The sequence below is a fragment of the Euprymna scolopes genome, chromosome 9 (genome assembly GCF_053919585.1).
Source record: "Euprymna scolopes isolate OS-2025 chromosome 9, ASM5391958v1, whole genome shotgun sequence".
NCBI classification, from domain to species: domain Eukaryota; kingdom Metazoa; phylum Mollusca; class Cephalopoda; order Sepiida; family Sepiolidae; genus Euprymna; species Euprymna scolopes.
The window spans coordinates 140,394,540-140,419,992 of NC_136490.1; the positions used below are offsets into that span (position 1 = coordinate 140,394,540).

General features: G+C 31.2%; 1 protein-coding gene across 5 annotated transcripts in view; it reads left to right on the forward strand.

The window, feature by feature from the left end:
• LOC145284877 (kazrin-like) overlaps positions 1-17,269 on the forward strand; it is a 519,312-nt gene extending 502,043 nt beyond the window's left edge. For all 5 annotated transcript variants that reach the window (XM_080133902.1, XM_080133904.1, XM_080133903.1 and 2 more), the window contains 3 exons: positions 2,644-2,810; positions 14,157-14,289; positions 16,679-17,269. In XM_080133902.1, coding sequence (XP_079990028.1) covers positions 2,644-2,810; positions 14,157-14,289; positions 16,679-16,840 — 462 coding nt within the window. In that variant the 3' untranslated portion in view covers positions 16,841-17,269. The remainder of the gene's footprint in view (positions 1-2,643; positions 2,811-14,156; positions 14,290-16,678) is intronic.
• The last annotated feature ends 8,184 nt before the right edge of the window (positions 17,270-25,453 follow it).

Sequence of the window (25,453 nt, forward strand, 5' to 3'; positions counted from 1 at the left end):
TATATTGTCCAATTGACTACTGTACACTCTTTAACCCTTATCCTCCAGTGGTCCCTGGGTCTTGATAAGTGGTGATGCCTATGTAAAAAAAAAAAAATAAATAAACATCTGCTCATGTATAAATAAATAAATAATATAAATGAATAAAGCCTTTTATTTGGTTGATTGATTGCTCATTAATGAAAACATTACAGTTGTGAGAGCTACAAATGACTAATTGAATTCGTTTGATAAAAATAATGCAGAATATTTTCGTTATTTAAACTACAAAAACATACAATGTGCATACAAATAATTTTGCTCAAATCACAAAGGCAAAACAACCAATTGAATTTGTTTAATAAAAATAATGCAGAATAAAGAAACTTTGTCACATCTTTCAAAACATTTTGTAAGTTTAATTCGAAAATTTTAGAAAACCAAATAATTTTATAAAATCTATTTATTAAATGATTAAAATCGCTTTTTTTCTTTTCTGGGACTTTTGTTGTTAAGACAACTTATTCATAGAAAAAGACTTAGAGCCTTTTATTTCTCTTCATTTTGTTGGTGGTATTAACCTGAGGGGTCAGCCCATCATGAAGAAAAGGTAAATGCTTAAATATTTGTTGTTGCAAAATCTGACTTTATGTTTGCTGCTTAGTACAAAGTTTTACTAGAGAAATTTGGTCACATCTTTGAAAACATTATTTTGTAAGTTTAATTTCAATTGAAGACAATTTCATTAAAAAAAAAAATCAAGATGACCACCAGAGAGATGTCTTTTGTTGCTCCTGGCAGCTGGAAATCTGACCCAAGATCGTGCTGTCAGATCAGGCTCTCTGAAGATACTGGCTTCCTGGCCTAAAATCCACCAAACATTGATGTTATTATTTTTTTCCTTTCCTTTTGTAAAACTAGATCATATTCTCCAAAGCCAAAAACAAAATAAAAAATTTTTCTTTACAAAACAACCAAACCAAACACTATGAATAAATAATTGCAACAATTAAAAAAAACTGAAGCAAAAAACTTTTACTACGACTGAACTGTCATATACGGACCAGGGCACAACAACCCAACTATCTCATCCTCATCTCCATTGTTGTATTTGGTAAATGATATGCGATAAATATCAATTATTACCATGGTGGGATAGCTGGATGGACTTCGATTAACAAAAGACGAAACGAATACACGTTTATAGTTTATATATATTCAGATGAACACTCGGATGTTCCAGTAACACTCACGATTATCTCCCTTTTATTGATTTAGAATATTACAGATTTGATATTAAATAATTTGAAAAAGATTGATATGCCAATGTAAACATGCACAGTATGTTTTGCAGTTGCATGTGAATGGCAGGCTTGCAGTTGTTAGATGCTTGTCCAAAGAAGAGAGTGGGGAGTGCAGAGATTTTGTTTGGTATGGGAACACTCTATTGCAACACTGACTGGAGAATCTACTAATGGCACAACGTATAGGATGATCGTGATAATGCTGTTAACGATGCCGTAGTAGTCTTTGGTAGTGGAAGTTTGGTAAATTGGATTACTTAAGAGGACGACTCATCAAGAATTTGTTTATGTTGGACTTGGGAATGACCGGGTTGTAGTCAGCTGGAAGGCAGTCAAACAAAGAAGAGTTCCGTGGGCGTGCGGTTCTGGGAGGGAGGCTTTGTTCATGAAATCTACGTTTGGGTTTGGGTACAGATGGAGAAGGGGAGGGGTTGTTGATAGTAGTTTATAACCCTTATCCTCGAATGGCCTCCGGGCCTTGATAAGTGGTGACACCTATGTGTAAAAAAAAAAAAAAAAAAAGAGCTACATTCCCAGCTGTGCATGCATGCAGCGACCCTACTATTTTACTAGCATCGGCGACCACAGCTTTCCAAATTGTAAAGCCATGGAAGACAAGTAAAGACAGTAGTTTCCCGTTACTTTCAGTCTTGATTCAGGGATATAGCTCCCATAGCGAGTTAAATGCACCTCCAGATGATAACTTGGAAATTTCTACGACTCGGCATAGTACATACAGCACTTAACCTTCCCAAATGGTCACTCACCTGATACTGGTCAGGCTTATCGTTGCTTAACGTCGGTGATTTGGCGAAAACTGGTGCGTCAACATGATTGTGCCATTTTCACAACTGTAAAACAATCAAAACAATGTTATAAGTAGTGGAATCTTGTTATCAAGCATGTGATGAAGCTCTTTGCAGAATGAATATTAATCAGAATAATCAATATCTTTGAAAAATTCTTATTCCATAAAAAGGGATTACATAATGTTTGTTTAATAATGTGTGGATGTTTATCCATTGGAATGACAAAGACGATTTGATCAACCTAGAGGGAACATCATTGATATGCACTGAATTTGTAAAGCAAGGGTTGCACAATCCCTAATCATTACTTTCCTTAGTTATTACTGTTTGATTCCAGTGGCAAGGAGAAGTCCATAACAACTGGAAGCAATGTCAAGATAAGCAGAGAGCACATACAGCATCTGGTATTCTCAAATGAGACCTGGTGTGCCAACGTGATTATGTTGTATAATTGTGTAGATTTTTCTTGATAACATCAAACCTATAAAAATAAATGAAGAACTCTCACCATAATTTGTTTGATTTTTGTTTTTGTGTTCTTTTCCTCACAGGAGTATGCTGATAACTTGAAGGAAAGTGGTGTGCATGGGGCCCTGATTGTTCTGGAACCATCATTCAATGCAGATACGCTGGCCACAGCCCTCGGTATCCCTCCATCAAAGTCCTATGTTCGCAGACACCTGATCACCGAGCTAGATGCCTTAATAAAACCCGCCAGGTAAAACAAAATATTTTGTCTTGTAAAACAGGAAGTAAAAAAAAAAAAAGGTGCAAGTTCACGGTTTAATTTAAATAATATAAAAAGATAAATACAGAAAAATCTTTCTGATTTATGTATAAGTCATAGAACGAAAATGTCATATTCCGAAAATCATATAAATTAATCAACAAACTTTTTTAAAAAGAAAATCATTTTTAAACGATTTCAAGTGATTAATGTGAAATCGTTAGTATTACAAGTTTGAATTATTATGGAGTTATCTTCCCTTGTTTTTTCATAATGGCGACATGAGACAGTCCCTTTTTGCTTACTCATAAAATTTTATTTTCTTAGTTAAAAATAAAACTACTTGATCAATTTACGTGATTTTTGGAACATGAAATTTTTGTTTGTGATGAGTATATAAACCATAAAGATTTTTCTGTATTTTTGTTTTTTAATTAGCTTGAATTCTGGACAAGAACTAAAAAAAAATCTTTTAGAGATTTTTTTTTTTCCTCAGTGTAAAGTTGTGTAAATTTTAATTAGAATTAATAAGTTTAGAAGCCAATAAAAAGCAGATCTTTATTTTTACAAGGCCGTTCGAAGTTAAGGATTAATTAATGATTAAAGATTAATTAATGAGTGTAAGGTGGCCACTGAGACAACAGCATAGTAATTGTCAGGGGTGGAAATTTAAAGTGGCAGCTCAACAAGAACTTGTTTACATTGGACTTGAAGAGTGCGATGGAAAGCAGGCCAGCAGAATATAGTTCTACTGGTGGGCAGTTCTAGGAAAGAAGCTCTGTTCATGGAATCTGCATTCAGATTTAGACACAAATAGAGAGTGGGGAAAATTGTTGATAGTGGGTGTGACTCAACTAGTGATTGTTGTGAAAGTTTGACAGGGTGGGGTATAGATTGAAGTTAAATCCAACACTTCATGAAAATAATGATAGAGCAGAGACAGACTTGTAGTGTTTCTTCTGTGGGAAAGAGAGAAGAAAAAGGCAAAGCTGATTTCAAGGCAAGATAGATGTTCCAAGCAATTCCTCCCCAAATGTGACAACAGTACTTCATTTTAAGATATGTTTGATTCTTATACAGGTACAGGATTGCGCCAGGAGTCAAATACCTTCTGGAGGTAAAATGATGCAATCATGGTCACAGATTTGATGGAAGTTTTCTATTTCAGGTCAAGTGTGAAGGTCAGACCTAGAAGCTCGTCGAAGCAGGGAGCTTCTTTGAGATGAGAGCCATTTATATCAATTGGGACCAAATGGGAATCAGAGCATTTTATGGTGAAAAGATGAAAATTTGATTTGGGATGCATTAAAATTAATCACTTTTTGCCCCAATGCACCATATGCTCAAGGTCGGAGGAGAGAGACTCAGAGAGATCTTGGTCATTGTTGGTCTTTGAAGTGTTGCCATAGATGATAGTGTTATCTGCATATATGTTGATGAATAAACTTAGAATATAATTTGATGAAGATCACAAAAAAGTGTCAGGTTCAGGATGGATCTTTGAGGCACATCAGCATTGATACTTTGAACTTTAACGACTACTTGTATCAGAGAGAAAGGATTTGATGGTTGAGAAAACATTTCCATATATTTCATAGCTGAAAATCTTATGAAGTAGACCTTTATGCCAAACCCTGTCAAATGTCTTTGATATGTCAAGAGCTACTGATTATGCAAAATTGCAAAATTAAAGTCAGTATATTAGTTGCAGGTGTCACAGGATGGAAACCATGTTGCTTGTTAGTAAGTAGCTTGTTTTTGTTGAGATGGTTGACAATTTCTCAATTTAATACGGATTCAAACAACTTATGATATACAGAAGAACAATTGGTCTGTACTGAAATGCAAAAGTCCGATCTCCAGTATTTCTTAAATACTGGGCAAGCTAATGAGGTTTTTCAAGGTGTTGGGAAGCATTTCTCCTTTAGGCATCAATTGAACAGCTTTGCAAGAATGTGTGCTAGTTTCAGATGCAGCTTTTGGAGTAATATAACTAGAATATTGTCAGGACCAGTTGCTTTGCTAGCATCAAAGTTCTTGCTAAATTTGGCAACATCATAAACATGTGTTTGTCACTCAGATTATTTTCGGTCTTGGAAAGAAATTCAGGAGGTAGGTTGCTCTAATCACACAGGGTTGAGTTTAATACAAAGTTCTTGGCAAAGAGTTTTGCTTTGTTGGATGCTGATGAAATCACCTGAAACCCATTGATGATGGTTGGAATAGAGGACGCATATCTGTTCAGGACCTTGTTTATTATTTGCTGAAACTCAAGGAAACCAAACTTCTGTTTTTCTACTTTGGACTTGATATGACTCGATCACATTTTTTATAATCCTTTTGCAGTGATTGCTGGCAGTTCTAAAGGCAACTTTAGTTTCAAAAAGCAAATATGAATGTTGTAGTGGAAGTACTACTCTAAAGTGCATGTAGGGATTTGGGGGGAGGGGGCTTGGATGTGAAATTAGAATAGCCTCTTATGGAGAAGATGGCTAAAAAAAAAACAGTTAAGTTAATGCCTGTTTTGCACAAGAACAACAGGTCAGGTTTGGTCTCCCTTGATTGGATGTCAACCTCTGGAAAGTTTTTTTTTAATAAAGATTTTATTTAAAAATTTAAAATGAACTTTTTGACAATATACGTCTTCATCAAATATGGAATCAGTTTGTACGTTTTCCTTTTCTTTCCTAGTGGCATGGTGTCACTAAAAAATCGAAGTCCGTGTGATCTTACACTGATTCGTTTTTTTTTTTTTTTTTTTTTTTTTTATGTTTCACTCAGGAGGATCGTGTGGCTCACATGAAATGAATTAGATTGCTTTTTTTTTCTCAATGTAAGTGTTGTGTAAATTTCAATTAGAAGCCAATACTTAATTTTTAAAATTAACAGTAATTTATTTAAACATTTAAAATCAAATTAGTTTCAATGACATGTGTCTTCATCAGGCATCAAAACAGTTTGTGTGTTTTTTTTGTTGGTATTTGAGGAATATTAAACATTTGTATCGACCATTGATTTCCTTGTAGATTTATGTCTGTTTGACACTAGAGGTAGGTCATGTTTTTGTTTGTTTGTTTTTATGTGTTTATTTGTTTGTTTATTTGTTTGTTTATTTATTTGTTTGTTTGTTCATTTATTTGTTTGTTTGTTCATTTATTTGTTTGTTCATTTGTTTGTTTGTTTTTTTCTTTTTTGGAAGTGGGAGTCAAATTGAGTCAGAATGATCTTGGGCTATCATTTTAAAACTTAGTAGTATACATAGACAAAATACATTTGCTTGTGAAAAATAAATTTGTTTGGGGATTTATTTATTGTTTTATGTTTTAAGGGGGTTTACTATTTATGCCCACCAGCATGACTAGCATAACAGCTGCTGCTGATTCTCTATTGCAGTGTCTGTCCATTGTTTTGAGCGATCTGATTCCCATCATCATTCAGTCTAATTGCAACCTGATCAGCCCGAAGTGTCTGAAATATTTCTTGCATTATTATTTGAAATCTCTGTCTCTATTACTATATGAGTCACTTTATGTGTGTGAGTGTGTGTGCGTGCAAGTGAGTTCCTCATAAGTTCCAAAACAGCTAAGCCTATCTTTTGCAAATTTCACACAAAGGTAATTTATACATCTGGCAGTGTTCTTAGATATGTTTTGTACAGAAATTCATCCAATAAGTATCAAAAAAAAAGAATAAATTTCCATGCTATCCATTTCCATAATTTTATTATTTCCCTTGGCCGGTGTAACGTAAAATATTCCCCTGTAAAAATTCTTTGTTATCTATAAGAGAACAAAGATTATGTTTAAGATCGTCAAACCCAAATATCAGCTGTATTGTAAACAAACACAGACGTAATTTGTTGAATGACATTATCATTATTATTTTTATTTTTATTTTTTTTTGTGAATTGGTCTACCAGGCAAATTATTCCTCGTAATATATAATAATCGATAGAGGATTGATTCTATAATCATGCATATACAATCTGCATAAATTAAAATATCATGTTTAAGCGTATTATATGACCGGGCAATACCAGGTAGCCAGTTTGTAAAAAAAATAAAATGGATTTACTCACAGTTTTCAGTCATAAAGATATTAGATTTAGTGTATAACTTATTTCTGACAGTTGTTTCTGATATGTTTCCAAGACATGTTGCTAATACTGAAGTAGACTAGTTTCACTCAGTTAGCTTTATTGCTGAAGGGACTTAAAAAAATAACTGATATGAAATAGATATCTGAAAGGTATGGAATAGAATTGAAGCTTTCTACTTTGATGGATAAAATAAACAGTTGCGTTAAAAATTTCCAGAAAGTTACTAACTCCAGTAAAGTTAAAAGGCTACAGAGTTCAACAATCCACAACATTATAAATAACTAGCTGCCCCTACCTGGTGTTGCCCGGGAAGTTTTTTTGTTTTTTTTACTTTCGTGAATAATTTACATGACTAGAATTTTTCTGTCTGCAAAGTTAAACACCGGATCAGTTTTAAATGTTGGGAAAGATTTATTTTAAAAGAGAAGGGGAGGTATAGGTATTTATTTACAAGCATAATAAAATAAAATCTTTCAAATATATAGAGAACTTGTGTATTTTAACATTTTTTTGTTTTCATTTTTAGAGAGTTCTATCCATAGCAAGAGAAGAGTTAACTAAACCCTCCAACCATATGGAATCCAAATATGGATTTTAAAGAAAAATTGGCTGAAATAAACTTATGAACTTGACATATTTCAGACAGTTGTTCTCATCTTGGTTTTTACAGTCACAACAATGTTAAGAATTGCTTCCCCACCCCATGTTAAGAATAGCTACCTTAGAACAAGGATTTTAAAATGCACAAGACCCATACATAATTTTATTTACAAGCGCATTTTGTTTAAAAAAAACTTTTTGTTAATAAAACTGTTAATAAATAAAGCCTGTTTTATAGTAAAATTTTTAACTTTCCCCTCATGGGGAGGTACATAAATAGTAAAGTTCTTTTTATCTATAAAAAATAAGGCATACAAATTTTGTAAATAAAATTATGTATTTTTTAAAATGTTTTTCTGTTTGTTTGTATATTTTGCTTTGAGAAAAACATGTGTAAACTTATTTTATTCTGTAATGTTTACAAAATTTAAAAGAATAGTTTTAAAAAAAGTTTGTGTATTATCTGTCTCTGTTTGCTAACAATTGAAAAAACACATAAGGAATAGTGTTCGAGGGCTATAACAACGCAGTCTGTGAGGGGAACCCCATGGACATGAGTCAATGTAGTAAAAGAATAATGACAATATTGAAAAAATTTCAATAATTTTCAATGATAATGTAACACAAAAAAGGTGGGAAAAAAGCCAAGGCAGCAAACTGACTAAGTAACATGCTGCAACAGTCTCCAAGGATTCTCGTAACCATCTGTCTGCATTCACCCCGCAGCCTCCTTTTATTCAGTCGAGCAGCAAGCATTTTTGCACACAAGCAGTGAGATTTTATGTCACTTTGCAGGACCGCTTAGTTATAAAAGTTGTGGATGCCACCATTTTGATTCTTTCTCCCCTCCCCTGCGACAGCTTAATTCCACATGACATGCGGATGTTTAATGGTAAGCCATTTTCTTGGGTACCACAATTTTCCCTACATATAATATGTTTACCAACATAATGTGTTATATAAAATGGTAGGTATTGTGAATATCTCAAATTTTCAAGAATATGTCTCTTCATCAAGGGAGAAAAGGAAGCATGTACAACTACTTGGATGGGCTTTCATTTTTTTTATATTTATTGTTGTGTCATAACACAATAGTAAAAGAAGAAAATCAAGTCGAGGTTGATTTAACAAGCGAAGTGTATTAACATCACAGGTACAAAGGTAGGAATACAGGTATAACTGACTAGCATTCAGCTAGGCAGTGGGGTACTGTCACTCCTTCTCACCGGTGTAGACATTACTGGCACTATATATATAGTGAGAACCGGTGTAATTTCCCTTATGCATAGAAAGGTCGGCATAACATTTATAAAAGAAGAATTTTTATTTATATTTATAAATATTGTCATTATTTTTTTTACTATACTGACTCATGTCACCCCATAGACTGCATTGTTATAGCCTTCAAACTATTACTTGTGTATTTATTCCTTTCACAATATGTACAATGCAAACTACAAAAAATTAGTTTTATTTACAAGCACGATTTATATATATATATATATATATATATATATATATATACTTTTTAATTATAAAAGAAACTTTTTTCTATGATCTAATGATTTAATTATAAAAGAAACTTTTTTCTCTTCTTTAATAAGGGTATGATCTAAAATTTATAAAAGTACTTACTGTTTTGTTTACAATTCAACTCAACCAGAAGTAAAAGCTTTTTAAAAAATCCGCTGTTACTGAAAAAAGTATTTGTTTGGTTGTTGATTACTTTGGGTGCTTGGAATTCATATGGTCCAAATTTTGCTCTTTAAGCAAAAACAAATTAAAAATTATATAAATATTATTTCCTTTTTTTTTTTTTTTTTGTTTAAATTGATAGCATGGAAATTTAGCTTCGAAAAGTAAAATAAGCAACAAAAAAACAACAGAAAAGTATACATTCTTTAGATTTTTTTTTCATTGAAAATATAGATATAAGTTGCCAGTTGCCAGGCTTAAAGAATGGTATATATATAAGCAATACATAAATAAATTGATGTTGATGTCTGCTATCAGGACAGGTCATACAAAAATGTTCAGCTGTTCTGGGAGTTTTGTCTGACTGAGACCGGAAGAGAAGGTGTCTGAATCAACTGTAATTGTGAAAGATGTCTGGCCAGAATGAAATCAAAATAGTGAAGGTCATGTAAAGATGTTCAGCCACTCGGAGTAGGGGTAGAGTTTGAGGACTTCTAAGGCTCAGAAAAAAGGAAAAGAAATGCAGTTCTATGTTCCCCCCCATGGAGTGAAATATATATATTTTTTGATTTCCGGAAATAGAAGAGTGCATACTTTTGTTGACTAGTAATGATCAGAGTATATAAATTAAATATGATCTAAGGGAGATCACTCTATAATTTCTGAGTGAACACTATGAAATGAAACGACCATATTAATTTGTTTTTACAGTTTAGGAATATGTTGAACCGTTTTTAAGTTGTTTTAGCTGTTCACTTATGTAAATTTTCTCAGTTCACTTCATGTTCATCTTAATTTTTCATATTCTGTTTGAAACTCAAAAAACTTTGGAAAATTGGTAAGTTCATTGCTCTAGTACTTAATTTATGTCCAAAATTTAAGTTGAAAATACTCCAAAATCTAGAAATTACTTAAAAAAAAAAAAGAAAAAGAAAAAAAAAGTATTATTTTCTTGCCACACTTAATTTCTGTTTTTATTATGTATAAATATTCCAATGGTCCAATTATCTTTAACAAGAGCTGAGATTCTGAGAATTGGTATATTGATTGTTGTAGTAGTTCTCAATTTGTGCCCAAAATTTGAATCATAAAAAATGGAAAATGTGAAAGTTACTAAACAAAACCTGCCATTTTTTTTTTCTATCTCATTCATTTTTAGTTCTGTTCTATTAATTTTATATTTTCTATCTGATGTAATGAATGTGTACATCCGGGTCCTTTCTTCTTACAAGAATGAGATTGGCTGTTAAGCCATAAATACTGACAAGTATAGCAGATTAGGGAAACATGTAGACAGCAAATATTCATTCGGACAAACAGTGTTGAAAGAAATGGAAAACTTTACTCTTATTAAATTTTCCAGGGATTTCTTGAGATAAAGAATAAAGTAAACATCTAAAATTCAGTTCGATTTACACGAATAATCGAGTGAACGAAGTATTTCCTTTTCTTTCTCAAATATCAATACCCATATGTTGTAAATTTTTTGTCCTACTTAAGAGGTAACACTTTGATATAAAATTGCATAAGTTGACCTGGTATGGAATGAGGAAGTTGAGAAGTCTATCAAAATGATGTAATGAATACAAGTACATCCAGGTTCCTCCTCACAACAATATGTTGGGCTGATGTAAGCCATAAATACTAGCTGTTAGACCAGATTGGGAGAGATATTGAAATATGCAAAAAGCCTCACACTTAAGGATATAACAGCTCCAACCACAAACACTCATACAATAAGGTGACTTACTAGATAATTATTTGGATATGTAGCCAAGACCACCATTCTTCAAACAAATATATCATTTTCATGAGACCTATCACTATCTTAGTTTCCTTATGCCCCATTGACCCATATGTATATTAAATTTTTAAAATAATGGTTTCACTGTACTTGAGGGTAACATAAAGGCTCTCTTTCCATTGGCTACTACTGTTACGTAATGTGTATGAATATGTTTCATAACGACGTGCGTGTTGTATAGTGGGGTTTATCTTTTTTCTGTATATTCATGTACGTGTAAATATGTGTATGTATATACATCGTATCAGTTAGTTGATCGTCTAGTGTGTATATTTTAACATTTATGCAACAGTTCTAACAGGAAACAATTGACATGGACGTATCGAAACTGTTGTAGACAAACAGTTCTTTTTAACAGATGTAAATAAACACAGCACATACCTGAATTATTTACGAACATTTATTTTCATGATCCGGCCGGCATCTTCAGAGATTACACGTTTTTACATCTTGGCTGCCTGAGATGACACCGCTCCCCGCATCATGGAGAGAGTAACTCTCCTCTTGAGTCGTCCGTTCTCTCTGATGTTCAGCTAACAACTGACTAGAATCTCCTCAAATCTACATTTCATCACGTGTCTCATTACTTGTCACAAACCAACAGCTGATGTAACCCCAATCTAGTCATTTGTTTATGCAAACCAAAAACCATGTTTACATCTATTTTCTATTTTCACATTCCTTTTGCAATATTATATGTCAATCATTTTTTCCCAATTTAATTGTTTATTTTTCTAATCATAATAATTGATCCAGCGACCCACTGTCACTCGAATCGATTAATAATAATAATGTTTTGACCCTTGGCCCTGTTTGCCACAGGTAACACAGATACTATGCTATGATCACAACCCAAAGGGTTACAACATTACACTACATCGAGATGTAGGGGAGGGTGTCAGTTTATAATGTTGAGTGTTTAGCAGTGAAGCATTAAGTAATAATCTTTGGTGTGATTTGACTGAGGATTGAGCCCCAGTATCCTGGACCATTATGCCAAATGCCTTTTCTCTACATTAAATTTGTGAGAATCATTAGCGACATGAAAAGAAACTGGAATCTTAGGAAGATCTCTATCATTTCAGTAATTATAGGAGGAACTGGTCTCATGAAAAAGAATTTAACAAACTACCTGGCAAATATATCCGGCGAACCAATTGCTAAAGAATTTCAAACAATTGCACGTAAAAGGCTCAGTTAGAATCTTAAAGAAGATCTCTCGATTGGAATGTATGAGATAGCAGGTGAATGTCTGGCATCCAGTAGGGTGCCCCATCTCCAACTAAAACAAAATAAGAAAGTTGAAAAAAAAAAAAAGATGAAAATAATCTAAATAAAAATCTCTGCATAATTTAGATACTCTTATCAGAGTTAAAATGAACAAAAATGTTGGCAGCATTGGTGAATAATAGTGTTTGATATTCATGTCTACTGTTAAGATCATTAATAAAGATCAAAAGTAGAACCGGATGAAGTGGAGATCCCTTTGGGACCCCAGTTGGAATTGGCAAGATGTCTGATGGTTTTATTTATTTGTTATCTAACAAAATTTTAAATTCTTCCATTCAGATTCAGAACCTCCAATCATATTTTCACCTCCCAATGTGAAATTCTTGTCTAAGATTTGCCAAAATCTGCTTTTAGTATATAACTTTTGGTAACACACACACACACACACATATATATATATATATATATATATATATATATATATATATATATATAGTCTGTTTCATTATTTGCAGTTATATTTTTTTAATTTTTTTTACATTTTCACCCCAAACAAAACATTTGCCACATTGATGTAGGGAGCTACTATCAGGGACATAATCTACAGGGGTACTATGTGGGGAGTTGGGCAGCAAGATGTCGGTTCACGTTACACTTGAACTTCTGCATGTCATTACAGTTGGGGAAGCAGGAACCCGGAAGTCTAGCGGTTCTGGAGAAGAAACTACTGGAGTAGAACGCTCTCTTACATCTAGGGATCTCTATTGTGAAGGGGTGGGATTTATTTGGTACTAAAAAAAATGTAAACCTTTGGGTGGTCATTTACTGAGCTTGAGTTAGAGTGTTTGAATCAGGAAAGGTAAGTTTGCAGAGGTAGTCAATTATCAAAAAAACAAAAATTCAAAATTAGCTTGTCTGTGTATGTGTGTGTGTGTCTCTCTCTCTCTCTCTCTCTCTCTCTCTCTCTCTCTCTCTCTCTCTCTCTCTCTCTGTGTTAAATAGTATTACTGTCATTGTTGATATTTCCTTTTGTTTATGAGGGATTCCAATATTTTTATTCTTTCCAGCCATGTTAAAATATTTAAATCTATTATTGTACTAAATCTGAGTCAAAAAGATATTTATTTCCCTGTTTTTTTTTTGTTTTCTTTTTTTTTTGCACATATATTTTAATCATGAAAATACATGCTGAAATCTTCCTCAGTTTTGGAATTGAGTTATGCTTAAAAAATCCATTTTAATTGCTCTAATTAGTCATACTTTATAAATAACTTATCAAGTGTACCATCTCTTTCTATCCATAATTTTCACCCTCTCTCACTGTATTTTGTTTGACCCCCCCCCCACTTTGCTTCTTTCTATTTGTTAACAGTTGAAAGTAATAAAGATAGGAAAGAATAAAAATATAATATAAAAAGAAATGTAATCATCAGTAAGAATACTATTTACTATAATCACCTGGCCTTTAGGCCGAGATCAGTGTAGTATCTGTTCTTCAGATGCTGCATTTCAATTTCTTGTTCTCTATCACTGGAAGAGAAGTCCTTCATGCCTGAGACAATTTTTAATTTTTGTTCCTTTTCTCCACATTAAAAAACGACCTTTATGTCTAACTCTGTCCCGTGGGGAGGCATTGTAAATAGGAACAATGACTCTATAGTAGGAAGAGGTTAATTTTGGATTTTGTCTTTATTTTTTTAATATTTAATTGATTTTGCAAACTCGCTTTTCTAATTCAAACAATGTAACCTGAGCAACGCAACACGTTTTTTTTTTTTCTAATATTTCAATAAAATTTAAACTGTTAGTTCCGAGTTTCATTTTTCTATTGATAAAATATTTTTTAAAATTACATTTTTTTTGTTTTTTTAATTTATTTCATGGTAACATCTTTCATACTTTCAAACAGAGCTGCACTGGAAACTACAGTTTTTTCCAAAAAGAAGTCCAATGGAGGCTCCTTAGGTCGATCGTTCCCACGATCATTCCGGACTAATGTCAGCGTTGATGATTTAACACCAAAATCCAGGATGAGTATTAGAGTAAGTTTAAAATTTAATTTCAATTATTTATGAATATTTAATACTAATTATGCATTTCGTATTATTTGAATTATACATACTACTGTTCTCATCTTGAGTGCGGGGTTCGTATAGACTTGAAAAGTCCTTGAATTTCAACTTTTGCCTTGAAAAACCCTTATTTCTATTATTTCCTTGAAAAATTCTTGAAAATATGGAGAATGTCTTGAAAATTTCTTTTAATTTAATTTAATTTTATAAAATCCGGGGGGGGGGGGTAGTGGCAGGCGCCATAAATTAAATTACCCCCCCCCCACACACACACACACTCTTCTCTAAAAAAAATACTTTCCTTGCATGGACAGGACTCTCCAATAGTGAATTCTCCCCACCCTCGAAAAAAAAAATGTGATAATTTAAAATTAGGCCAGCTGAGCCAAAAAAAGTATGAACAAGACAGCAGCCATCTTGGTTGGAAATTAAAGGCCATAAAGAGTTAATATTTAAGATAAAATATAATTCATTTAAAACTACTTAAAAATACCAAAAAAATGATACAGGTAGTTTGCAAAGTAACTGTTATTGTTTATCGTAACATTTTATTTGTTGTATATTTGAGCTTTGACCATTTTTTAAATCGCTGTGGATTGTAAATCAAACCCCAAATTTTCTTCAGTTGAAACATTGTGTGAATAACACTCAAGATGAGAATAATAGTCTGAATAATCTAAATAATACTAATTATCAATCCTCATCTAAAAAATTCAGAAACACCATTGTGAGTTTTATAAAAATTCTGTCATTTTTGTCCATAATATTGAAAAGATTCCATTACGGCGTGTGAAATAGAAAGAGCAAAAATGTTTGTCCTATTATTTTCAGCAGGAACAATAAAAGTGTAAAATGTACTGTTAACTGTTTACTTTATCTGTCCTTTTTAACATGTCGTGTTGTGTTTGGCAATTCAATGAAGCCATGAACAAAGATTGGTACATGAAGTGAAAATAAAATATCATCAACACTTGTAGCAGTGACATATAAAGATCAGATCTATTACTAATGGAGACTTGGTATCTGTTTGAAGTCAAAACTATACTTTTACTTCTATTACTAAGGCTTAATTCAGTTATGTATATTATTTCATCAGGTTGATATACTATCTTTTAATGTTCAATTCAGAGGAGGGGAGGGGCGGAGATAATGTAGGATATGTCCGTTTGTCATGATATTGTCTAGATATTCTAACACAAAAAGGAAGGAAAAAAGGCAAGAAAGCAGATTGACTCACTAACACGCAACAACAGTCTATCTGCATTCTCTATACTGCCTACTTTTATGCACATGAGTAGCGAGATTTTGCATCACTTTGCAAGATCATTAGTCATAAAAGTTGTGGGTGCTGCCATTTTGTTTGTTTTTTTCTCCCCCCCCAAGCTTGATTCCACATGACACACATAGATACGTTAGCGGTAAGCCCTTTACTTAGTTTCCACAATTTTCCCTACAGCTATTATGTTCTCCTTTTTGGGAGGGAGCAGTGCACTATATGTTTGTCCATGATACCAGCCTTCCAGGCTAGCAAATATATACGATTGGACAGAGCATATAGTTGCGAGTATTCATAATCTATATTAACGTAAATCACAAATGGAAAACTGACAAAACTCCTCTTCAACAACATATTTCAGCAATGTTTTCTATCAGTTGTCAAACACTCAACCCTCCCCCTTCCGTCTATTCGTCCTTCTTAAAGCAGCTATTCCCTTCATATGCAAATTAATGCCACATGTAAAAAAAATCCAACTACAAAAACAAGTTCTTTGCTTCTTTTTCCTTCCCTAATGCTTACATGAGACATCCCAAACAGATGCGCTGCTACTTGTATGAATAGTTTCTTCTATTACAATTAGTTACATCTCTGTTGAAATTTGTTGTGTATCCTATACTTGCAAGTATTGGATACACAAAATGTGCTGTGGAATTATGGGTAGGTTGAGAGATAACTCTTTTTTGTTTCATTTTCCTTCAGAAATTAAGGGCCCCCTACTTGGGGCTAACACTTGAATATCTATGTATCCCTATACGAGACACAGATATTTAAAAGTTCTGCAGCACTGTAGCAGAGTGTGACTGCTGTTGCTCTGAGGACTCTTTGAGAAGCTCCCTATTGCGTTCCGGCTACTTTTTGAACCAATGATAACTAATAAATGTTTTCTTAAATGATGTTCGCTGCTGCAATTTCATTAGCTCAGCATTTTAGCACCTTTCAGCGATTTATGTAAATTCCAAGAATAGCATGATCTTTATTCTGTATAAGAAGTAATGAAATGACAATCCAGGTTTGTTTGTTTTTTTGTGTGTGTGTTTTTTTTTTTTTAATATTGTTTTTATTTCCTTTTTATTCCATCAGGGTTCAATCGGAAAAGCATTCGGCCGCAAAAACCGAAGCGGCTTTGATTCAAAAGAAAGCAGTGATGCAGACACGCCAACCCATACAAAACGGAATATCTCTGAACCAATGGCAATGCGCCATCGATCATGTGATTTTGACTTCTCATCTACTACTGTGTAATTGTGGCTCAGGAAAGTTGAACAGTAAGCAAAGAGAACAAGATCAGATCGGAGGGCAAGGGAGGAGGTGCCAACAGTAAATGATCAAACACTTACCAGGCATTGTAAAGAATGTACAGAAAGGAAGTATTTTTTTATGCACTTTGTTATGTCTTCTTGGCAACAAAAACAAATGGCTGGAACCAGTCATCGGAATTTAGATCTACTTCTTCTGCTGGGTGCTGTCTGGCTCATCTTATACCACAATGCGCGGCAGTAGATACTTCAAAAATCCCAAGCTGCTTAAACTCTTGTATATCTGCTACCTTCCATTATTGAAAGATTTTTACCATTTCATCTTCAGTTGTCATCATCATCATCATTTTCATGAATCGGAATTCTTTTTTTTTAATTCTTTTTTAATTCTTTTTTTATTTACAGTGGTGCAAAAGTGAGAAAAAAAAATGAAAAAAAAAAAAACTTAAATTTTTTTTTTTTTTTTTTTGCAAGAAGAAAAAAGTCTATTTATAAACTTGAGACTTTAACCATCCTAATATTTGTTTTCTTAAAATAGCTAGTAAAAGCAGATTCATACTAGTAAAATTGTCTCCTGGAATCCTTTTTTTTTCCAGGTACATTGATTCGTCAGATGAATAAGAGAGAATATAACAGACATAAAATCAGATATAGTAAAATAATAAAACCCATAAAAAGTAATTTCTGCAGAATCACCATTGTGCCACTTTTTTTTTTGAACCGCCTCGATTCTGTTTGCATTGGTTTTCCAAACTCTTTCAAGAAGCAGGATGGATCACATGAAGGTTGTGAATATCCATAGTGAAATTGGTGTTATGGAACCAACTGGATTCGAACTTGGAATGCCCTAGTCTTCAGTCAGAGTTGGTATTTACCCTTTATATTCTTCAAGATATTACTCACCATCATATTTACTCACCACCTTCTAAAAGATTGAAAGAAGAACAAATTCTTTCCATCTACATAAAAAAAAACGTTGCTCGCAAGAAATATATAATCAGGTTTTATCTATTTATTTATTTATTTGCAGACTCTTATTCTCATCTTTGTAGTTGTTGTTGACAACAACTATGAAGATGAGGATAACAATCTGCAAACAAATAAATATGCAAATTACTCATCTCAAAGGATTCCAATAATAAAAATAATAATAAAAAATAATAATAATAATAAAAAAAATAATAATAATATAGGCTTTTATCTATTTCATTAATTTTGCAACTACTCTGGCTCCCAAAATCTGATCTTTGAGAATAATTAAATTTCATAAAAAGACAGAAGATAAATAAAACCTCTACCTCTTTCAATTATCTTGATCTTTCCTCATCAGACAAGATGGAAATACATAAAGAAAATACAAAACAAGACTCTATATGCATTAGTGCAGATATGGCAATCCCAGAGAGTGACGACAGTCCAACAAAGTTTGCTAGAGTGCTCTGGGCTAGTGGTAATGAGGCTTTAGCCCCAAAACCATGTTTGAACCAAGAATCTTCACGTGATCAAGGCTTTGTTGGAAGCACTGCTGCTGGACAAGCAATAGTTATTGTATAAACATTATATGACCTTAATAGTTACAAAAAGGGTCTGATGAAGATGAATTGAAAACAAAAATAAGGACAGTAATCTAAATATAAATAACTAGTTTTTGCAACTTTTATATCATTATTTAAAATTATTATCATTGTAATAATCTTCCTTGTTGGAATAATTATTTTCAGAAAGAAACTAACGCTAATTGCACTTCTTTTAGTGTAAAGAACATGTTGCAAGGATAAAAAGTTGCTATTCAAATCAAATAGATTTGTTAGATGCATTGCTATTCAGGTTCAACATGGAGAACTCAAAAAGTTTATATATTAGAAAAAAGAAAGAAAAATGCAAGAAACTGAAGAGCTAATAAAAGCAACACCTGCGAAACATTTGGGCCAAATAGGATTATTATTAACATTTTGTTTGTTTGTTTATTTGTTTGTTTCTTTTTCTTTTATGCAATGATTTTGTGTCTGTTATATTCTAGTGATACTTGTCTGCTGAAAGTCAGTCAAAAGGAAATAAGGAAAATAATCCAAATATACGTAAATAACTAGTTTTAGAAACTTTTTAGATCATTATTTAAATTTTTCTTCATTGCAATATACTTCCTTGCTGGAGAAATTATTTTTGCAAGGAAACTAAAGCCAATTGCACTGTTTTAGTTTAAAAAAAAAAACATGTTGCAAAGATAAACAAAAAGAAGAAATCGCTAGTCAAAATCAAATATTTTGTTGGATGCATCACTATTTAGGTTCAACATAGAAAATCCAACAAAATAACTTTCTCACTTTTCTAGATATATAGATAATGTGTGTCTGTGAAGATACTTCTCAACCTATATACTCAACGAATTTTTTATGTACAGACTTGAAAGTTGGTATATAGGTTATTCAGACACATGGAAAACGTTTCCATCTGGAAGGAAGGGCTGCTAAGGGGTCAAAATTGAAAAATTGGTACTTGGGAATCATCAGATTTTTATCTGTTAACTGCTTCATGATAGTGCATGCACAAATCATTCACATCATGTTAAAAATAAGCAGGTTTGAAAACACTTTTTAAAGATCGTGTCAAGATGACCTAATGGTTATCATACTTGATTCACTGTCTTTAGGTTTTGGTTTCGATCTCAGCTCCAGTATTTTTTTTTTCTTCCAAGGAGTGAACTGTTTAGAAAAAAACATAATACTTGCATGCACATGTCTCAAATTCTTTCCATTATTTTATTTCATTTTTTTTTTTAGGAATTTAACATTACATTTAATACCGGGCAATGCTGTGTACATTTAGTATATTAGAAAAAAAAGAGTGTTCGGAAAATGAAGATCTAAAAAAACCATCACGTGTAAAACAGCTGGGCCAAACAGAATTCTCAAGAGACAATTTTATGAATCTGCTTCTGCTAGCAATCTTAACGTTTCTTTTATCCATCAGCATTTGTTTGTCTCTGTTCGATTGTCACTTAAATTCTAAAGATAGATCTCCTACAGAAGCCATTATGAATCTATTACTTCTCAAACTGTACACATTAAATATATAATCATTACTCCACTTTAAGAGACCTTGGGGTTTCACAGCAGGTACACGATCCAGACTTCAAAGCCAAGAAATTAGATGCAAATGCAATCAAAACAAAACAGGAAAATAAATGAGAGAGAGAGCATATGCTCTTCAATAAAAAAAATTACTAATTTATTGATATATATATGGTTATATACATACTTTTATGGTTTTCTTGTAAATATTCCAAAAGTAATGTTTTTTCCAGTTATAACAGGATAGACAATAATATAATATAAATCTACAATACCAAATATACTACATTTGTGTCTGACATTCAATGATATTCAGAGCATAATTATTATAGTAAATAATTATATATATATTCTAAAGTTCAATTCACAATTTTTGAAAGCGCGTTTTTTTTATTTTTTTATAAGAGTATATGTTACAGATCTGTTTCGTTAGCAATCTTCAACAAACAATAAAAATATGCTGTCACTGTATTTTTATATGTAGCATTTTATTAATCATTTGTTCATATATATATATATATATATATATATATATATATATATATAATGTTTTTTCTCTGTAATTTAATTACTTAGGGTAGTAATAATATATAAATAAGTAACACAAGGTTTTACATTTAGATAGTTCAATAGTGCAATACTAGAACTATATATAAATATATATCATAAGTACCACGTTACAAGAGACAGACACTGATACAGTTACTCATTTTCAAAATATCAGTCTTTTATTAGTAACAAGTTGCATTTGGGGCCTCAACGTTGGCATATAACTATATAGTAATTCATTTATTATTGTCTTGCACAACAGAGTATCTCCTCAGTGCAAAAGCGAAGGCCAATTATTAAAAAAAAGATTCACATCCTATGTGCAGAATTCAGTTATTAACACAGCCAGCATTCAATTTTTATAGAACATATGAGTTAAGTGTCAAGCATACAATATATATATATATATATATATATATATATATATATATATATATATATTATGGAAATGATAACCAATGTAATGAAAAAAATAAAATCAAAAGTTGTTTATATATTGATCATCTTGAGAAAGTCTGGACATAAAGACGAAACATTCATGAAGATATAAACAATTTTTTGTTTGTCTTTTGATTTTTCATAAGCATAAAACAAGGAAACTAGATTACCTCTATCCATACTATGTAAAGCTTCTAATTACAGTTTCAGGTAATCAGATTTTTATATTCATAGCTTATTTGTACAATTCTATTGATTAAATTCTGTAAGAATCAATAAAAAGGAAGAAATAGCTAGTCAGAATCAAATATCGATTTGTTAGATGCATTGCTATTTAGGCTCAACATGGAAGATCTGACAAGATAACTTTATATATTAGAAAAAAAGAAAGAGGATACAAGAAACTGAAGAAACAAAAAAAACGCATCATCTATGGAATATTTATTGATCCATCAAAAATTCAGACAAGGAATTATAGTAATGAAAAATCCTTAACCCATGAATGTTCAAGGACAAACTCTGCATTTTCTTACTAATATTACTTTGATAAAGTAAAAACATATCTTTGATAATCCATGTGTTAAGGACTTTTCATTGCTATAATTCCTTGTTTGAATTTTTGATGGCTCAGTAAACATATATTCAATTTTCTTTTTCTTTGTCAATTTAGTATGTATATATATATAAATATATGCACATATTATTTAAACATTTTCTATGTGCATAAAATAAAGTTATCTATAGACATGACATGTTTCGAAGTTTCACTTCTCGTCAGTATAGCTAATCTTTGAAACATGCCGTGTCTATAGATAAGTTCATTTTATGCACATAGAAAATATTTAAATAATAAATTAATTACAAATTATACATCCTAAAAATGTGGGGGCGACTAGAATATAAACAAAGGGCAGATAACCTCTCCTTTTAAAGCACTCAGTGAATGAAAAAAAAAAAGCACCACAATATCGCTTATAAAAAAAAATAAATGAACAATCTTATATATATAAAGCAATCGGTAAAGATTAAATTTAGAAGCCAATAAGTTTTGTAAACTCAGAGTAAATATTAATATTTATATAGTAATAATCCCAAACAAATAAAAAAGCTCAATACAACCAAGATAGGAAATAGATCTTGTTATATAAGAATAAAAATTTAAGACTGTAAAAATATATTTTACATTAATTTATTGATTGACAGGATACTCAAATAAGGTATGTTTATATTTCAATATATCTTATTTGAGTATACTATCAAACAATAAATTGATGTAAAATATATTTAAAAAACAGTCTTAAAATTTTATACTTCTATAGTAAGTTTTGAAAATATATATGGCAATTAAGCTACACAGAATTTTCTGTTTCATTCTAATGAGGATTCATTAGGTTATTGTATGGAATCCATATTACTTTGTGTGTTTGTATATTCTGTAGTGCCGACTACCTAGCTCTACTTATGCATCAAGCACTTTCAAAGTAAATTTGTTTTTTATTTGGGAGTCACCATTTATCAAGGCCTGAAGGCCACTTGAGGATAAGGGTTAATGAATGTAAAGTGATAGTGTAATAATCGTTAATGGTGTAAATTTGGTAGAATTTGGTTATTTATGGGAACAGCTCAACAAGAACTTGTTTACATTGGATTTGAAGGATACCATGTTGTATTTAACCGAGAAGCAGGACAGCAGAACAGTATTTCACAGACTGGTAGTTCTGGGAAAGAATTTTTATTCATGGAATCTGCGTTTAGATTTAAATACTGAAAATAGATACATAAAAGTTTACGTAGATACATAAAGCAATTGTATATCAATATATTTAACCAAATAATTGAAAAATTAATTATATCAGGGGACACTGATTCATTTTGGATTCTGTTATAACAGAAATCACCAAATGTAAGGGATGAGTTTTGTGATGTTGATCCTGTCAAAGTTACACAAGATTGAGAAGTTATTAATTATCATTATTCAGATGACAGGTGATATGTGGGTTGTTGCCATTGGGTTCCTTCCCACCTGTCTCAGAAGTCATCTAATATATATATATATATATATATATATATATATATATATATATATATATATATATATATATATATATATACAGTTGTTTTGGGGGATTTTTAAAAAAAAAAACTTGCACGACTTTTATTTTGTAAAATTTGGGAGGAGTTTAAAAATACTCCAAAACTACTGTAACTGCTGCAAATAATATCACCAGTGTTGATTACTGACATCCGTGAAAAAAAAAAATTTATTTCATATTTTAAATTATAATCAGATTTACAATTATTTGATTTTCTTCTTTTTTTTTTTTAATTTTGTAAAATTTCTTTTTAAATTTTCTTATAATGCTACCGTAATACAAATGAGAAGAAAAAAAAGATTTGAGAAAATTTTATTCTACTTGAAATAACCGTTACACATGTAGCAAGATTTTATAATTTCATACTTAACTAAAGAGTTCTCCAAAAAAAAAATGATGAAATAAGTGAGATTATCGTTCTTGTCCAAAATTCAACCTAATTAAAAAAAAAAATTAAAAAAATTAAACATGGAAAATTTTTTAAGATTTACATACTCGTCGTGGAACAAAAATGTCATATTCCAAAAATCATACAAATTTATCAAGTAGGTTTTGTGTTTTACCGAAAAAAATAAAATTTTATAAGGAAGTGAGGATAGTGTGCTTCGCCTGCCATCTTTAATAAATAAAGGGCGACAACTCAATTCGAACTACCAAAAACAAAACTAGTCTTGTAATGTCTACCATTTACTATTACTTGTTAAAATTATAGAAAAGTGATTTTCTTTATTAAAAAAAAAAAAAACTACTTGATCAATTTATGATTTTTGGAATATGATATTTTATTTTGTCACAGTTACATACATCCTAAAAGATTTTTCTGTATTTTTTTTTTTTTTTAATTTTTAAATTAGGTTGAATTTTTTAAATTAGGTTGAATTTTGGACAAGAACTGAGATTGTTCAAAATCTAGAAGTCAAACTCAAATGGGACATCAGCGTCTGTTTATGATGCCATAAGGGCTGCACTTCTACAATTATAACTAATGTTGTTTAATAAAAATTATTACAGAATATTTTGATACTTTCAACTAGATAAAAAAATGATACTTTATTTTTTAAACTGTTTGTTTTTAAGCTTATTTTGAGAGAAAGTTGAACTATTTGAATCTTCTCTAAAATAATTGTAGAACATTAAGTTTAAACAAGGGAGATAATTTCTCTTCATTTGGTTCATTGTTGATATTGATTTTTAAAAACGGTCATTCGAGGTGTCATTTTGTATTTAGTGCAACCTGATTCTTGGACGCTTGTTTCCACGGGGAGAAGGGAGGGGGCGCTTTTTAAATAACGGATGACGTGGTCAACAGTTTCAAGTACTGACTGCCATAGCTTCTCAGACAAATTCGTTTTTTATTTCCTAATTTTCTCTCTCTCTTATATATATAGTCAGATAGATAGATATACATAAGTAGAGATACACACACACACACACACACACACACACACACACACACATATATATATATTACAAGGTGGGTCAGTCCTTAATTATTTTATATAATTTCTTATAATTCTTAATTTACTTGCCAACTTATTTTATTTTCTATTTTACAATTTAATCAGCCATGATACTTGCTTTACAAAAAATTCTTTTCCACTATATATATATATATATATATATGTGTGTGTATATACTCTTAATTTTTTTTGTTTATTGATTATTGAAGCAAACACTGTTTAAGCTCATATATATATATATATATATATATATATATATATATATATATATATAAGGTGTACCATATGTGTTTTAATTTTTATTTTAGTACAGGCACTCATCAGTGCTCAGATATACACAGATGGCAAAAAGTTATCGATGAGTTTTTGTTCCCTGTGAAGAAAAAGTAGTTTTAAAAAAATGAAGAGTATTCATAGCTCTTGTCTTGTACTAATGAACTATTTAAAAGAAAATTTGTGTTGTTAAAAATTTATATTTAAATAGAACATTTTATTTGAACTATATATATATATATATATATATATATATATATATATATATATATAAGAATTACAGTTAAGTTTACCAAAATAATCCAAGATGGCAAAACTAAAGTATATTATAAATATTGAAGAGTTAATATTATAAAGTAATCTCAACCAGATGTAAAAGCTTGATAAAACCAAATAGGAAATAGCTTATAATAAGAACAAGTAGTTAATAAAACATGTTAAAAACAATTTGAAAAGGAGTTAAAAATATAGTTAATTTTAAAAAGGAAAGCACAAAATAAGTGGATAGCCCTTCTCATCAGAGGGTAGGATTTAGCAAAATGCGGGATCGGATTTTGCTTGCAAAAGTATTTAATGAAACTACAAGTAAGCCATAGATCTTACTTGGTAACAAATAGTGAAGCAGAGCGAATAGGGTGAAGAAAAAGGTGATTTCACGTGAATGGATAGTCTGGTGAAGGGTAAAATATCCAATAACGGTAAAATCCAAAAAAAG